We start from the raw sequence: 18468 nt of genomic DNA, 5'->3' as shown, positions 1-18468 counted from the left end.
AGAGATGAGGCATCCAGCCTGCCTTGTTGCATAGTTGTTCTATTGGGATTTTTTAATACACTTCAGCTGAGAAAATGAATGCTCAGCTGAGCAATTTGTGACCATTAATGTTAAAAACCTGGCAATGGAAAATTCCTGTGGTGGCCCCCTTCCCTTGATGCCCTAAGCATGTGCTGGTGTTGCTTAATAGCTAATCCAGCCCTATCCCCACGGGTGGTTTATATACAAAAATAAAATAAAATAAACAGTAAGAGATGAACAAGTAAAATTAAGAGACCCACATAAAGCCAATGAACCTGACTGCAAGCACCATTCCCCATCCCATAATTATCCAACCAACCCTCCAGCTGCCATATTACAACTTTCTGGTGGGAAGTGTCCAACTTTTAACTCTGTTACATTGGTCATCTCTGTCTCCCTCACTAACACTAACTCTTATCTATCCATCTATCTATCTATCTATCTATCTATCTATCTATCTATCTATCTATCATCTATCTCTGTCTCCCTCCTCTCTAGTTGAATATCAGGTTGTCTATTGCTGGAAGGCCTGGCTATTTCATTTTACACCAATCCATCATTCCCCAGCAGCACACTTTGGTATTATGGGTTATTTATTTATTTAGATTGCTACCAGGTCCCCATTCATAAATTTTAACAGGTCACGGTTAGCCTGCTGTTGAAACCAATTAAAGCTACAAGTTGCAGCAAGAAGGTGGGCTGAGATCAGGGGCAGAAGCTGCTTTGCCCTAAAAGCAAAATAAGCTCCTGTCCCTCTCCAAAGGACTAGAAACATGCGAAGCTCCCCTATACTGAGTCAGACCCACTGGTCCATCAAGCTCAGTACTGTCTGCACAGACTTGCAGCAGCTCTCCAGGGTTTCAAGCAGGGGACATTCCCAGCCCTACCCAGAGATGCCAGAGACTTCTGCGTACAAAGCAGGTGCTCTCCCACTGAATTACGGTCCATCCCTAAGCTTTCCTAACACCAGGTGAGTTTGGGGGTGGAATGGAGATATGATGAAGCCAAGCAAAGCTTAGCATTACAGTGCTCTAGCTTGACTACTTGTGAGCAGTGTTAGACACCCATATAAGCTAGGTGCCAAATGGCTCCTTAAACCAGGCTTACAGTCGCCAAAAGCAGAATGTCTAGTTGACATTTTGGGGCTAGGCGGCTCTGAAGACGCATTTTTCAATACGACTTTTTGGTTCCTGAAATTCATTCTGATTGTGCAGATAAAATTCAACAGATAGAATTATGCAGGGTGTGTTGCTAGTGTTTGAAAACAGTCAAGATCCAAGGCACCTCCAGATGATGGAGATGTCAGGCACCATCCTGGTGCCCCAGCATCTTCACTTCGCCACAGGTGGCCGATAGCCAGGTCCTAAATTTCAAACGCTGCTTGTGAGCTTCCAAAAGTGCCTGGCTAGCTGGAGACAATTTGCTGGATTGGATGTGCCCCAAGTTTGATCCAGCAAAGCATTTTTCTATCCTGCCCTTGATGTGATGATGTGGGTGTTGCATAGGCTGGATCTATACTGACTGTAAAAACACTAAAAAGAAAAACCTGTTATATAGTTCTCAATGCAATTTTACATTGATGATTTTATACTGCTCTACAGTGCCCTCTGGTGTCACATGTTTATAATGTATTTATAATGTTTTAACTGATCTGTATAGATTAGTCCACAGTGGAGACACCTCTATTAGGCTAAGTGGGACACTGCCCCACTAAGCAACCAACATCTGCCTGTCTGCCTGCCTGCCTTCTGACTTACAACCAGTCCAGAGGGGTGGGACAACCTATCAGCTTCTTTCTCCTTAGTCCCATTGTTGCCTTTGTAGAATGTAGTATGGAGGAGGAGCAGGACAAAACTAGCTGGCTGCCCCTACTGCTGTGCTCTCTGTTTTTGCCCCACCTGTCCCAATGGGCAATAGCCACCACTGATGTTACAAGCAGGTCCTTACATCCAGTGCTTTTTTCTATTAAAAAAAGTTTAGGGGTACTCTTATTTTCCTACCCATATTGAAATACTGCCCCTCAATGAGGCGAAACTTAGATTTGCAAAATGTTTTGGGGTATGCGTACCCCTGCCTGCACGCACGCACGCACACACACACACACACACACACACACACACGAAAAAAGCACTGCTTACATCCATCTGTGAAAAACTGAAGCCTATGGATTCAATAATAATTTGAAGAGGGTCTCATATGGAGGATTTTCCATTGAAGGGCAAGTTCTGGACTCCTCTGCAGAAGCATCCTCTTCTGTCTCGAAGGGCTTCAGGAAGCAGGGGTGGCTGGCAGCCCAGCAATCAGTGCAAGTCAGATTGGGACGGCCACAATGCCTGCAGCACACCATTGTCCTGGGGCATTGTGGGAAATTCAAAAGGCATTTCCCAGCCAGCTGACACAGTTAATCCAGGACAGGTCTCAGCAGAGCAGTATACCAAGTGCTGGTACCCATCCAGATTCCTGGATCCGAAAAAGAGGAAGGTGAGTAGAAAACTCGCCCACAACAACGCGGCGGCTGCTTATTCTGCTGGAATTTATTCACTCTCTGGAAGACTCCGGCGGGTCATTTTGAGGAGCAGTAGGGAGCGAAAACAACTTCAGGCTGTTAGGCTTGGCAGAGGAGTAGAGAGTTGATCGGGGCGCTCCCTTCTCCACACCGACCCCCTGCGGACTTCGTTTGCATGGGTTCGAAACAAGACTTCTGCATTCCCTGCTCACTTGACTAAGTGCATTTTAAAAGCAACAGACCAGAAGAAGAAGAAGAAGAAAGGCGAAGAAGCCGTTATTCTATTCACAGAGACGATCATAATTAATACATGAATGAAATCTCAGCAGGCTTCCTAATTACAGCACCCACCATTCTGGCTACATCTGGAAAGGTGGCTGACCCGATTAATATTCAAGCTGCTGCCAATGCTCCACAGCCCACTCAGGTTGCCTTAGGATGCTTGAGGAGACCCTGACACTTAACCCTCCCTCCCTCCATCCCGGAGCTTTCTCCTTCCATTCCGTCTCTCCGGTGAGGTCGCTTGGCTCTTTGCATGAGGCTCTCTGTCTGAGAATGCCTTCCTAGCAGAGGGGGTGGCAGATTCTCTCTCCTCACCCACATTATTTAAGGAACAAAGAAGAAGCCTCCTTGTATTCTCCAGTGATGGTCCAATTAGGACCAAAGGATCAAGGGAAGTTCATTCAAACAGGAACAACACGGCTTCCATCACCAGGGATGCAACAGTTGGAGACAACCTTGGAAACGCAGCCAAGAGGGAGCAAGGGCCACCTGCTGATCTTAAGGTTTAGTTGAACGTCGTTCACATAAAAAATGCCCTGTTATCTTTAAAATACATGGTGTTTTTTTAAAAAAAAATGCATCTGCAGAGTGCTTTGCAATCTGCACCTTGTTGGTTCCTCACAACAACCCTGCCATGTAGGGCTCTGCTATTCCTGTTTTACACAGAAGTGTGAAACTAATAATTAAATTGGCTGTGTAGATGTCAAACACTGAAAGCTCGCACACAAAGAATTCTGGGAACTGTAGTTTACTCCCTCAGAGAGCTACAATTCCCAGCGCCCTTAACAACTTACAGTTGTGAGGATTTATGGGGTGGGGGGTATATGCAGGCTTACTCCAGGCCAAAAGCAAGACAGTCTTTTGTGCAAACATGAAGGATTAACGGTAAGCAGGCATATTCTGGTACATGCTTGCTTTGCAACCAAAAACTGAATCAATACTACAGAAATTACATGCCAGCTGCTCCAATTTTCTGGACACTGCTCTGTGGTACGTGAAAACCCTGTATCACCCCTGTTTTAGAGCGGACTACTGTTACAAGCAAACCCCTTATTTCATCTGTGAAAAGTTGAAGGGTAACAGTTTAGGCCCCATAAATTCTGAGCAATATAGTAAATCGAGTCTATTTTTAAAACATGCATTCTTGTTTCCAAAACCTCAGCAGACACAAATGACATTGTGAAGTGCATGAGGACTAGAAGCATTTTATTAACAGGCAACACAAAGCAACTCAAAAGCACGCACTCCTTTCCTCTCCTAGCACTGTATTCAGGGATTTCCGTCTGAACTAGCAACAAATATCCATAGTCAGCTGCTCCTGTCACAACACTGATAGACAGTGGCTCTTCCAGGAAGGGAGTGGGGGCCTCTCCAAGCCCTGCTTGAAGATGCTGGGGATTGAACCCGGGACATTCTGTATGCAAGGCAGATGCCCTACCACTGAGCTACAGCCATTTCCCATTGGGGGGGGGTGGGTATCTTGGAGTCCCCATGTGGAAATGTAGAGGCAACTGCCAGATCCTGGACGACAACTTGGCAAAGAATAATTACAGCAAACCTCATCGCCTCCAACAGACATTTCCTCTGAATCCTGAATCCGGTCCAAAGTCAACCCCCCCCCCACCCACTGAATTTATAACTCGCATCCAAGTAACATTAGCCAGAGAAGACCTGGCCAACGCCCCCCCCCCCAACACACACACAGCAGGAGCCCAAGGAACGTCACTGCAGAAATATGGGATTGTTTATTCTAGCGCATCCATCATATCCGGGAGCATTTGGAACTTGGCTGGCTTTCCACACTGCCCCCTCCTTGTAGGCAAGGAACACATCCATGCACAGAACAGTATTTCATTTCCTGTTTCTGTTGCAGAGGTGCTCAGCAATACCACACAGTTGCTCGGAGCTACAGTGGCACACATGCGCCCTGAGTACAGTGCATATTTGTTGCGCTGCCACGGTAATGTTGCTGCGTGCAATGGCAGGAGTTCCTTACACACACACACACACACACACACACACAAAACCCATTGCTGAGGACTGCAGGTAGCAAAACATTGGGAGCTGCCTTACCCCATGTCAGACCATTGCTCCATCTAGCTCAGTATGGATAAGGTAGATAGCGAAATATTTTGCTCCCTCCCTCATAACACTAGAACTTGTGAATGTTGGGAGGTTTGGGATAAGACAAAGCACTTCTTTACACACCACATAGTTAAGCTGTGGACCTCACCCCCACAGGAGGCAGTCAGTGCCGGATTAAACCCTGTGGAGGCCCCTAGGCAGCCCCCCACCCCCCACCCCTGCTCTAGTGGGATAACATTGAACTAAGAAAGCTTGATTGTAATTTTCTTTCAAGATCAAATCAATGTTATTTTGACCCATTGTCGCATGGCCCCTAAGTGACATGGGTCCCATAGGCTGGTGCCTACTCTGCCTGTTTGGTAATCTGGCACCAGGGGCAGTGAAAGACACTGACTTAGAGGAGTGGACCAATTCCTGGAGGAGATGGCGGCTACTGAAGGCAGCTGGCCATGATAGCTATGCTCTGCCTCCACCGCTGGAGGGGGAGCAGTGCTTCTGAATAGCAGTTGCTGGAAACCACAGGAGGGGACAGCGCTCTTGCATCTGGCCGGCCACTGTGAGAACAGGATGCTGGACTAGATGGCCTGATCCAGCAAGCTCCTCTTGTGTTCTTTTTGTTTACTCTGACCAGAACTCCAGGGTTTCAGGCAGAAGCCATTCTCAGCCCTATCTGAAGATGTCGGAGATGGAATCTGGGACCTTCCGCATGCAACACCAATGTTCTCTCTCTGAACACTATTAGTCTGATATTCACTATTTTCTTGGCTTTTATTTTAAATTGCACACTGCCCTTGCCTTAACTGTTAGTTTTATTTATTTATTTCTTACAATTCACCCTAGGACCATTTGGCAAAGGGTCACATCAGGTCGCATTCAGCAGTCATTATGTTTTACTCCATGGAATCTGCTCCAGGGGGGCTCTTCCAACTATCTATAGCTGATCTGGAAGGGTGCAAGGGCACACAGCCAGGAGGAATTTCTGCTGCACAAGTATGGGAGACATGGTACTCATTCAGTGCTTTCATTGGATTTGTCCCATAATAGAAGCAGGGAGGGGGCATCCCAAAGGATGGCCACCTCCATACAGAATTTGCTTATGCTCTTCCTTTGTGGTTGTTCACCCTTTGAACCCAAAGCTTCCTCCATTTTTTCAATGGAATTCATTTTTTCCTTCACCACTGCCCAGTGGCTGGGAACCTGCAGGCGCCTATGAAAGTACCATCATTTTGGTAGACCTAACTGTGACCTCTTAGTCCCCATACCTCACGGTGATGTGCAGAACAATCCTATACACTCAGGTTTATTGGGGGGGGTTGAGGGTTACCAGGTCTGCAACATCCCAGCCACTGAGACTTCAGGCTCCAAACCTGAGCCACTGGGGCGACCCCTGGTGATGTCATGAGCATAGGGCCATGGTCATTCTCTCTTTATGCTCCCTCCCATCACTGAGCCCTGGAGACAGAAGTTAATTGGGAGAGGGGGGAGGGAATGGAGAAAGACAGGCAGACACACACACACACACACACACACACACACGGGCCTGTGCAATAATTTGTAGCTGGCTCCTGCCAAGCTGAAGCTTGCAAGCTGCACACACAGCCATAGAATTGTAAGGGACCCCAAGGATATTCTAGTCTTCTTAATAATAAAAATTAAAGGCTCTCTCATCCACCTGGAGATTCAGTCCCTCTCCCTGTATTAAATATTCAGGAACAGTCAGAAGCCCAATATAACTTCGTTTATTCAACAGCTCACTTCCATATTAAAACAAGAACACACTCTGAAAGCCCAACAAGAAGAACTGCCAGTTGGCAGTTGACAGTTGACAGAGCTTGCCATTAGAACTTTCATCCACCTACGCTCTGCAATTGGTTAGAATCATAACGTGATAAACCCAATACATAACACTCCTCCCCCCAACTTCCTAACAAAAGGAACAAACATAGTCATCAAAGTGTGCTGGCCTTTTCCGCTCCCGCTGGGACCGTCGTGGTTCCTGTGCCCGAATGGGTGACCCAGGAGGTTCCTCCGGTACCTGCGGTCTAAGTGGGGAGGCCAGCTCTGAAGGGGTAATGGCCAATGGCACCATTGAGGACTCCGGCCTGAAGTCACCTTGCTGGGGTAACTCGGTCACCGGCAACCCATCTGGTTCCCACCCTGGCCTGGGCACAGATTCTCCCAAAGTACCCATTTCTCTGTACTCTGGTTCCGCTTGAAGTTCCCTGTTCGGAGGTGTCCTGGTTCTGATCTGGTCAAGGTGTCTCTTCCAAACCAGACCCCCCTCCAGCCCTACCTCGTAGGAGACCGGACCTGTACAGCGGTCAATGGTACCTGGGACCCAACCCTGTCCGGGCCCATAGTTCCGGACGTACACAGTGTCCCCAGGGAAGAACCCTCTAGGAGCCCCCCGCACCACAGTCGATGGCCGTTGCTCAAGAGCCCGGTCGGGGTGCATACGATCAAGGAGGGTAGTGAGCCTCCTTCCCATAAGCAACTCCGCTGGGCTCCGGCCAGTCACTGCGCTTGGAGTGGTGTGTTGGGCCAATAAGAACTCCGCTAACCGGAGAGTCCAGTCACCATGCACTATGCGCCTCAGTGCGTCTTTGGTAGTACGGACCATGCGTTCAGCTTGGCCATTAGTGGCTGGGTGAAAAGGAGCGGAACGAATGTGGCGGATTCCATTCTTTGTTACAAATTCTTTGAATTCCGCCGAAGTAAAAGCAGTCCCATTATCACTCACCAGTGTGTCTGGCAAGCCATGTGTTGCAAATAGCTTCCTAAGTGCGTTTATAGTTGCTCTCGTGGACACGGTTGAGGTAGGCACCACCTCTAGCCACTTGGACTGAGAGTCGACCACTATTAGGAAGAGTTGGCCCTGAAAAGGCCCCGCGAAGTCCACGTGCACCCGGGACCATGGGGACTGTGTGGACTCCCAGGACTGTACTGGAGCCTTGGGTGGATCCGGCCGGGAGACCTGGCAGGGCTCGCAACGTTTCACCCAACCCTCTATCTCCGCATCTATGCCTGGCCACCACACATAGCTACGGGCCAATGCCTTCATCCGGACAATTCCCGGGTGAGACACATGCAGCCCTTCTAAGACTTTTTTTCTTAACGGGGTGGGGACTATAACACGGCTACCCCATAACACGCATCCTCGGTGAGTAGACAGCTCGTCTTTGCGGGCTGTGTAACATGAAAATTCTGGACCCGGCTTCCCGGGCCACCCCCTCCCCACCCAGTCCGAAACACGGGCCAATAGTCTGTCCTTCGCGGTTGCGGCAGCAATGTCCTTCACATGCAGGGGCTGGTCAGGTAAGTCTTCCAAGCGCAGGATCTGGTGGGCAGGAGCAGGGTCAGGGCCGCTCTCCGGCAGTGGCAAGCGGCTGAGCGCGTCTGCGTGACCCATGGCTTTCCCAGGTCGGTGCTGTAGTGAGTATTGGTACCCGGCCAGGAAAATGGACCAGCGCAATACTCGTGGCGAAAGCATCTGGGGTGTCTGGCGGTCGGGCGCAAAGAGTCCCAGGAGTGGCTTGTGGTCTGTAATGATTGTGAAAGGCCGACCATAAAGGAAGTCATTAAACTTTTTGACTCCTTTAACTATTGCCAAACCCTCCTTGTCGATCTGGGAGTAGTTGCGCTCTGCCGACGTGAGAGTTTGGGAGAAGTAAGCCACTGGAACTTCCCTCCCATCTGGGAGCTGGTGGCCCAGTACTGCGCCCACTCCATAAGGGGAAGCATCGCAAGCCAACACCACCGGAAGCTTTTCGTCGAAGTGTGCCAACACTGAGTTGGACACAAGCAAGTCTTTGACCCCTCGGAAAGCCTTGGCCTGTCGAGGGCCCCAGATCCATGGTGCTTTTTTGTCCAGGAGCCTGTGCAAAGGCTCAGCTACGGCTGCCTTGTGTGGCAGGAATGCATGATAAAAATTAAGAAGTCCCAAGAAAGCTTGTAACTCTGCCTTGTTCTTTGGGTCTGGGGCATCGCAAATGGCGCGCACTTTGTCCTCTGCTGGATGCAGGCCATCCGCGTCAACCCGGAACCCCAGGAAATCCACACTGCTAACTCCCAACAGGCACTTTTTCTGCTTTACTTTAAGTCCTGCTGCCTGGAAGCGTTGGAGCACTGTCCGTAATCTGGCGGTAAAGTCCTCTTTTGATGATGCGGCAATCAGCACATCATCGAAAAACGGTGTGACTCCGGGAATGCCTTTAAGGAGACGATCCATTAGGCTCTGAAATAACCCTGGGGCCACGCAAACTCCAAACTGTAGGCGTTTGACCCTGAAAGCACCCCTGTGAGTCACGATTGTCTGGGCGTCTGCGGTAGCCTCATCAACGGGCAGCTGCTGATAAGCTTGCGCTAAATCTAACTTCCCGAAAATCTTGGCCTCAGCCAGGGTCGCTAACACGTGGTTCACTACTGGAACCGGGTATGCGTGGTCCTGTAAGGCCCGGTTCAGGGTGCATTTGTAATCACCACAAATACGGACTGAGCCATCTGGCTTAACCGGTGTGACAATTGGGGTTTCCCAGGTTCCCGAATCTACCGGCTCTAAGACCCCTTGTGCGACTAAGCGATCAAGCTCCTCATCGATCCTGGGTTTCAGCGCAAATGGGACTCTACGGGCCTTGACCCGGATGGGTTGCACTGTGGGGTTCAGCCGTAGGGAAATCGGGGGTCCGTTGTACAGGCCCAGGGTTCCATCAAAGACTGATGGAAACTCCTGGCAGATTGATTCGAATTCTGCCCCTGGGGAAATCTGATTAAGCCCTGAAATGCTTAAGCCTAATGGCCCGAACCATGCTAGGCCTAGAAGGCTAGTGAATGGGCCTTTAGTTATGATGAGGTTCAAATTCTTGGTGTACTTCTTAAACTGGACCTTGAAGGTGCCCATACCCTTTAGCTGTATTCTTTTCCTCTGGAAGTCCCGCAGAACTATGGGGGCCGGGCGGAGAGGAGGACCGCCGTCAGGACAAAGCTCTTTCAGAGTCTTAGCAGATATTATGGAGTAGGATGAGCCGGTATCCAACTCCATAGTACACGGGGATCCCTCTATCTTGAGTCGCACCCTAAGCTTATTGGGCCCCGGGGACGGAAGTTGCAGTACCCTGGCTGAAGAGGTGGACTGTAACTCCTCCTCTATGTAGGCCTCATGGACACGTTGCTTGGGTCGTGCTCCGAAGGTCTTGGAGCGGCAGACTCGACCAATGTGCCCAGTTTTCCCACAGCGGCGACATGTGGCATTCCGAAACCTGCATGTCCGCCGCTCGTGGTTTTCTCCGCAGCTGGCGCAGGTCCCTTGAGGTGCGTCAGATGATCGCTGGTTCGACAATGTGCTCGTAGCTTGAGAGCTGTGGTGTCGGTCGGATCTGTCCGAAGCTCGGTGGACATCCCCATTGTGGGAATCTACTGAAGGTGACCGGTCTCGCTGTATGCGGTGAGTTCTCACTTCGGCATGTAGGCTGTAGGCCGCCTCATGGGCGTTATCCTTCTCAAAGGCTGTGGCCATATTAATTGCTTCCATCATTGTGATGTCATCTTTTGCCAGCAGCTTGCGGCGGAGACGGCTGTCTCGCACGCCAGTGATGAATCTTTCGAGAAGTCGTTCCTCGATGTCCGTGAATTGGCAATACATCGCAATTGCCCGGAGCGCGGTGATGTATTCACTCGCTGACTCTTGCGCTTGTTGCACTCTGTGCGCCAAGTCGTAGCGGCAGTGGTTCTTAGTTGGCTGAGGCGCGAGGTGTCTTGTCATAGCCTGTGTCAGCTCATCGAAAGTGCAGGCCTCTATGTCCCTGGGTGCCATCAGACCTTCCAGTAGAGTGATGGCGGAACTTCCCAGCACAGTGAGAAGTACATCTACTTTATCAATTTCCCTAGTAAACCCTTGAAGCCGAACATAGCTCTTTATTCGGCGGAGCCATTGTGGCCATTGCTCGGGGTGGCTCAAGTCGAAGTCTGGTGGTGGCCTAGTCTGCCCAGTGGCCATTTTCGTACCTTCAGCTGTCGCTTGTGTTGTGCTGGTTGATTGTGAAGGCGCTGCTGGCCCTTCCTCACTACCGGAGTTCTCCGCAGAGTCCAGCGTGACTTGATGTCGCACTCACTATGAGTGGCAGGGCGGTGCTGCAGTGCCAACTCAGGCCTCAAATCCAGGCCTCCAACTCAAGCTCACTGTGAGTGGCAGGCCTCAAAACCGGGAGGGCCAGCATCCCATCCTCGTCGCCAGTATTAAATATTCAGGAACAGTCAGAAGCCCAATATAACTTCGTTTATTCAACAGCTCACTTCCATATTAAAACAAGAACACACTCTGAAAGCCCAACAAGAAGAACTGCCAGTTGGCAGTTGACAGTTGACAGAGCTTGCCATTAGAACTTTCATCCACCTACGCTCTGCAATTGGTTAGAATCATAACGTGATAAACCCAATACATAACACCCTGTGACTTGGAGTGAGTGGCCAGGCACACCTGGAGACTTCATATCAGCTCTGGGGATCTGGCTGGCAGCCCCAGGGAAGATCAACTGAGTCCAATGGCACTGGCTAAGAGGTGTTTGCAGCCTAAATATGTGCAGCTGAAATAAATGCATGTTCTACCACTGCAGCCTCTGCAGACCAATCCAAAGGTCAGCACCTAAACGTTGTCTGCAGCGTGTGACTGGAAATTGATCTGCATATGCACGTCAACAAGCAGAAGGCACAACCGGCGGACGTAGCCACTCTTCGACTACCAGGACTTGACAACAAATCATTCCCTCTGTTTCCAATGTTCAGGCTGGGATCCCCATTGCTGATGGGGCCAAAACAGCACCAGCCATCCACAGGCGAGGTGTCAGGCCACCCCGAGGCTAGAAGAAGTTATGAGAGAAATATTTGAGGGAAACGCCCTAAGAGGGTTTCATAATCCAAAACATATGGAGGGCACCAAATTGGGGCAGGCAGATTTAATCCATGATTGGTGCATGGATTGGTGCACAGAAGTCGTCACTTGACACTGCAGCCATCAAGTGACCAATGCACAAGCAGTGACCTGCGTGAGATTCAAGGAGGGAACTCTGCTCATTCCATATATATATGGAATATATATATATATATCAAGAACAGCCTCCAAAAAAAGGACAAACTCCCCTTGCCTGTGATGTTCAGGGCTTGATGGAACAAGCTTTTAATCAGTAACAAGTTTGCAGAATCTGCTAATGAGTATGGGTGGCTTATTTCATGCAACTTATCTAAATCGCACAAGGAAAGACTGTTGCCATATAACCGCATCTGTTTCAGCCAGACAGCCTGCAGGGCATTCAGAGCAACAGTACTGGTAGAGTTTCTGCTGGTGTGAGTGGCAGGTGGGGGGGGGGGGGACTCGCTACAAATTTGTATCACCTGGAGTATCAGGCATTTCCAATGATCAAGGCTCATGTAAGAGGAATGTGGCTCTCCAATGTAGCTCAGGGGTCAGCATCAGATTTGCATGCAGAAGGTCCCGGGTTCAATCCCTGACATCTCTAGGTCGGGCTGGGAGAGAAGCCATGACCTGCCTGAAGCCCTGGAGAGCTGCTGCCAGTCAGTGCAGACAGTACTGAGTTAGATGGGACAATTGTCTGTGGAAGGCAGCTTTCGATACTCCTAACATTACCGGTGTAATGAATGCTTCGGTTTATGCAGGGAGAAGCTTTCCTCTGTTTGAGAAAGGACATTGCAGTTGAAGGAAAAAAATCACCACTGAGAAAACCCGAAAATTCATAGGCACACGCACGCAAGGAAATGACAGATAAAAAATATGCTTATACTATACAATGCAGGGACATAGGAGGCTGCTGCTTTGTGTCAAGTCAGACCATTGGTCCATCTACCCTGTTACTGTCTACACTGACTTGCAGCAGCTCTCTGGGGTTACAGACAGGGAGTCTCCACTAGCCCTACCTGGAGATGCTGGAGACTGAACCTGGGACCTTAGAAGTGGCTCCACCACTGAGCTATTATGGCCCTTTAACAACTTAGTTTAAAGCCCCAAGAAGATCCAGGCAAACTGCTCAAGGACTGCAGACTATCAGCAGGAAAATAAAGTAGAATGCTGAGTTGCCCGGTGATGCAAGAACTGGGAGACAGGTTTTTCAGCATGGAGATCTGCGAAAACATTGCTTTCTCTTCCTCTCGGACAGCAGGAGCCATCTCCCATGTCAAGACATATCATCCCGTAACAATATTTGGGGGGGGGAGGGTTTACGACTCCCATCACATCTCTGACTACTGGCCATGCCGATGGGATTCCAAGAAATCGAGGGGAGGGGGCAGCACACAGGTTCCAAGCCCTTGCTTTAGATACTGCTGGGGGGAGCGGCGGGGGTGTTCCCTACACAAGGCATGCCCCAGCCCCATAGCTGTGCCTTAACTTAGAGAGGCAAGTTCCCAACAGCACTGCCCCAAGAGAACTGATTTCAAACTTGCAGTGTCAACCATCCCACCCACCACCCCACTTTAGCAACTGTGCTAGAAGGAACACCGTGCTTATTATGTTACGTTGGTGTAAGTAGTGCTCTGCGAAGAGAAATCCACACGGCCAGGGCACTTCCACTCTAAGCAGTGGGTGAGGGGCTAAGATCTGGAGGATCCTGAGGTCTTCCATGCATGCACCAACTCCCACCTTGATGGCAAAAAGCTCACTTCTCTTGTACCCCACATGCCACAGCTGGGAAAAGGCTAGGCAATAATAATAAGGCATGTGTGCCCCCCATCCCCAACCCCCAAGAGCATTCCAGAGCCATTCATTCCCTCTGGAGGAACTCTCCTCCCTGCTACTGCCGGTAATGAGAAGCAGAAAGGACCCTGGAGAAACCTCCACCCGGCGTCCCACCTTCTCAACGTCCCTTGATGCCCGAAGGACCGGTTGCACATTAAACCCATTGAAGACTTTTGCACGTAGCCTATCAACCCTTCAGTCATCTGTCACTAGAACCAGTGTTGGTTTCAAATTGCAGGGGCAGCTTTTTAAACTTTAAGAATGCTTGAAAGCAGATGCTGAGCATTGTGCATTTATACAAGCAGTTGGCGCAGAGGGGGGGTCGACGAACAGCCAAACCAGATACGACTTAGGAAGCGTTTCCAGAACACAGCAAGCAGGGGGTTGTTGCTATGGGGGTGGGGGGCAGGTTGCTCCCCCAGTGACACCCACGATCAGGTCAACTGACGTTTGTAAGGTTTCCAGAAATGGTTCACAAATGCACTGGATCGTCAAGCAAAACAGAAACCTCAGTCGGTGAACCGTCGCCAAAACTGCAAAGTGAAATTAAAAAGAAACCACAACACTAGGCTTAGAATGTAGCACTTTGGGGAAAGGAAAAACAACTCTTCACAACCTACAGCTCTTGGTCTCATAAAGGTTTCATTGCAAGCAATATATTTTCAAAGGCGGTATGCAAGTCAGGTGTTGAGATGGCAATATTGGGGTGGGAATTAAAAAAAAAAAGTAGAGGTGCCATTAAAAATATTAACTGTTCGACATTTTAGGAAAAATGCTTAGTGGCCTCTTTTGTTCCCTTCTGTGACTCTCATGGGGGGGGGGGAGACATTGTGGATGCTCACAGGTCAATAACACAGCAAGTCGTCTATGCAGAACACAGATCTATTCCTAGCAAATAAAGGCAAGTTTGAAGTGGTTGCTCACAGGTCAACAGCACAGGAAGTCATCTGTGCTGAACCCAGATCTACTCCTAGTCCATGCTAGGTAAGTCTGATGTGTCAAAGGCATTTCTCCAGCTACTTTTTTTTAAAAAATGCCAAATCAAAGCCAGCCTTTGCTTTCTCAACCCAACACACAGAGAGAGAGTCACACTTTCTACTGCCTTTTACAAGCTTTGCAGTAAAAGCAGTGGTTGGGGAAAGTCAAAAGTTGGCCCATTTGCTGGTGTTTTATTCTAAGGAAACCGTTCTCCCTTCGGGATAAAGGCAAATCGAGCAAGCATATTATCCGGCTACCTTCCTCTCGCCCCTGGAACCTCTCTCCTTGGAAAGTACAGTCAGGGCAACATGCAGGGTCAGGGGGAGAGAGCACCACCCCCAAAAGGCACAAGACCCCCGGGGTATGTTGGACACCCCAGGAGATCCCTTAAGGTGGCGATACTTTAAAGGGGTCCCGGTGAAACCGTGCCACACAGTCCTCTAAAGGGGGCATCCCGGGACTTATTGCAAGGAGATGGGTAAATGGGCGCCCCTCTTGAACTGTGAGCCAAGGCACTGAGAGAGGCAATATCTCCTGAAAACCCTTTTCAGACAGTTTCAACCGAAAACTACTTCATCATCTTCAAGATCATCACTGGACAGGAGAAAGAGTAAGGTCCTCTGGCTTGTATCCTCTTTTCAAATCATGCACATACAAACATATGTATTTGGAAGCGAAATGAGGGAGACAGCTAACTAGTCCTTACGCCTCATTTCCCCAGAAACACGTTTGCAAGCCTTCGGCAACACACAAGTCTTAGGCTGCGATTCTACACGCTCCTCCGTGGGAGTAAGCCCCGCTGAATTCAATGGGGCTTACTTCCGAGTAGACGCACTTAGGGTTGCACGGTCAACCACCGCCGCCGACGAGAAAGTGGACCAAAAAAATGGAAAAAGGGGACCGAGGAAACGCAGATTCAAGCCAAACCCCAAAGGTCTCCAAAATATATCATCTGGGATATCTGAAAAGCGTCAGATCTGCCGCAGTTTAAAAAAAGAATTGGGGGAGATGCCCGGGATATTTGAGGAGGGGGCTGAGATTGAGGGTTGCACTGAACTCCCCTTAGCCCCGGTGCCTTCTCTAGTCAGCCCAATCCGGAGCTCTCTGGGACCTTAAATCACTTTAGGCAGGACCGAAAGCGAGAGCAGGGAAAGGGGAGGAAGTTTTCCCGGTGGCTCGTTTTACAGCCTCTTCCCGAGCAGGAATTTAAACACACACAACGCCCGCCCTCCCGAGCTCTCCAAAAACAACAGCAGCCCGCCACCCTCTTCCCTGGACCACGAACGCCGACGAGGAAATGCGCCACCAGGCAAACAGGTCCGTTTCAAACTCCGGTTTGCCGCCGCCTCCCAAGCGGCTCGTTCCTTGCGAGACGCGTCCGAAGTTAGCGGGAGAAGGAAGGAAGGAAGGCAGGCAGGCAGGCAGGCAAAGCAGCGAGGGAGGAGAGCGAGAGAGCGAAAGCACAAGTTGAGCAACGCAAGTAATGCGCGCAAAGCTCCCGCGAAGCGCCTAGCCAAACTCTCCAAGAAAACAAGCTACGAAATGCAGCGGCGGCCGGAGGGACCGAGCGGGGCGGAGAAGGGGGCTGCGGGGAGGAAGGATTCGTGGGTCTCGGGGTGCTGACCTGTAGGCGTCTCGGTCTCCAAAGAGCAGATCTGGAAGGTTAACATGAAGATCAAAGCCCGGGTGTTCTGCATGTTGTACGAGAGCAGAAAGACACCCTCCAAAAAAGTTCTTTTTTCCCCTCTCTCTTCCAAGCTTCTTGGCGTCCCTCACTCCCTCTCTCTTTTCTTCTCCTGCTCCTCTTCCTCTCTTTAAATAATTAAAAAAGAAAAAGAAAAGAATTCTTCTGCCAAAGCTCAGCAGAAGCTTTTTCTCAGAGGCGCGCCGGAAAGTTGCCGAGAGAAGCCATTGATTCCCCCAGTTCCAGCTGAAATAGCAGGAGCGGAGCCTGATTGGAACCGAAAACCTTCGTCCCCCAAAAGAGAGAGAGAGAGAGAGAGAGAGAGAGAAGGAAGGGGGGGTGAGCAGCACCGAACTGACGTCAGGCTTCCAGGGAAGGGAAGGGAAGAAAAAAAAAGTGCAGGGGGGGGAGAGAGAGAGAGAGAGAGAGGAGGAGAGAATCCACGGCTCCGAACGGGAGGCGAAAGCCAAGATTGAAAAGGCAGAGGATGCCGCCTGCTGGTCGAAGTGGGGAAGGACGGGCGGGGGGCGCAAAGCAGGAATGCCATTCGGAGCCGCTGTTATCTACGTATCTATAATGCGCGCCCGCGTGTGTAAGAGAGAGAGAGAGAGAGAGAGAGAGAAGAAGGCAGCAATTTATATTAAGAACAGAAGAAAAGAAGCCCATCGAGTCCAGCATCCTGTTCTCACAGTGGCCAACCAGCTGCCTGTAGGAAACCCATAAGCAGGATTGGAGCACATGGGCGCCCCCCTCCAACTATGGTTTCCAGCAGCACTTATTCATCTCTGTTCACCCTGTGCTTCCCAACGTGGCGCACACGCAATTTGATTTTTAAGGGGGCGGGGGGAATTCGAGAATGAGTGAATGAGTGAGTGAATTCGAGAACTGTGAATGGCCTTTTAGGCTTCCTCCACGTGAATAGGAGTTCGCTTTTTGAATAATAAGAATTATATGTCACGCGGGGGGGGGGAGCATCAGGATTTTGGAGATGCTTAGGTGGGGCATGGCCAAAAAAAGGTTGGGAACCACTGCCCTAACCCCTTTGCATTTGGCATGGGAATGCAGATTTCTGGGTTTGGGTTGTTGTTTTTAAATGACTGTTAATTTATCAATCGATGACTGTTAATTTATCAATCGATTAGTTATGTATTTATTTTCATTGCTAATGTCGTTTTGCCATTATCCTTTGCTCTGTACATGGCCCTGGGCTCTGTTTGAGGGAGGGAATTGCATAAGCACATCGGAAGCGGGGAAGAAGAGGAAGAACCAGCCTGAGATCTTTGGGTGAAGGGCGGCACAATAAATTTAATAATTAGATAAAAGGGGGAGAAATGACTTAGATTAATCCCAGCCTGTGTCGAAAACAGTGGGCACTGGAGTAAAAAAAAAAATCAGGTGGGCCACAGATCCTCCCTATCTAAGAGAGAGGGGGGGAAACAAGTTGTTGTTGTTGTTGTTGTTGTTTTTAATTCAGTGGGGCAAACCTCTGAGCAGACATAAGATGAGCCCTGATGTATTGAGCCAAAATCTAGCATCCTGTTCTCACAGCGGCCTGTCAGATCCCGTTATTGCAGTGATGGCCAAACTTAGCCCTCCAGCTGCTTTGGGACTACAATTCCCATCATCCCTGACCACTGGTCCTGTTAGCTAGGGGTGGTGGGAATTTTAGTCCCAAAACAGCTGAAGGGCCAAGTTTGGCCATCACAGTGCTATGGGAAGCTTGCAAGCAGGGCCTGAATGCAGCAGTGCTTTCCCTCATAGCTGCTCTGCTCTGTCACGCCTAGGATAAAATGCATCCTGGAGTCATTTTAGGCTGAAGTCAGAGATCGATTCAAAAGTGTGGGGAAGGTGGTTTCAACACACATCCACGGCGTTTGATAACACTGGCTTTTTCAGGACAAAGAATGTCTCTGCACACGTCTAGACCACTTCCCCCCACGCGAAGAGAGCGGACGTCTGACTTTGCTCTCGCCGCGCAACAGGTTCCACTTCTGCTCTGCCACCACCGGAAAACCCTGCAGCATGAAAAAGGCTGTGGAGATGCATTGCTAGAGGAGCAGAGGAGAAACAGGGTTTTCAGCGCAGAGCTATAGGTGTTGTCTTGGGGCATGGTCTGAAGGTCCCGGATGCGGTGATCTTGCTGAAGCTGAGCGGGTGCAGGTCTGGCCAGCT

The 18468-nt window shown here is 49.8% G+C and overlaps 1 protein-coding gene across 4 annotated transcripts in view; it reads right to left on the bottom strand.

Moving 5' to 3' along the window:
• Positions 1-16417, bottom strand: part of PTPRU (protein tyrosine phosphatase receptor type U) — a 340521-nt gene extending 324104 nt beyond the window's left edge. For all 4 annotated transcript variants that reach the window (XM_033157989.1, XM_033157990.1, XM_033157991.1 and 1 more), the window contains exon 1: positions 16237-16417. In XM_033157989.1, coding sequence (XP_033013880.1) covers positions 16237-16309 — 73 coding nt within the window. In that variant the 5' untranslated portion in view covers positions 16310-16417. The remainder of the gene's footprint in view (positions 1-16236) is intronic.
• Between the last annotated feature and the right edge of the window lie 2051 nt (positions 16418-18468).

Source organism: Lacerta agilis, chromosome 8 (genome assembly GCF_009819535.1).
Source record: "Lacerta agilis isolate rLacAgi1 chromosome 8, rLacAgi1.pri, whole genome shotgun sequence".
NCBI lineage: Eukaryota > Metazoa > Chordata > Lepidosauria > Squamata > Lacertidae > Lacerta > Lacerta agilis.
The sequence above is the reverse complement of the archived record's forward strand: the minus strand, read 5'-3'. Positions and strand labels throughout refer to the sequence as shown.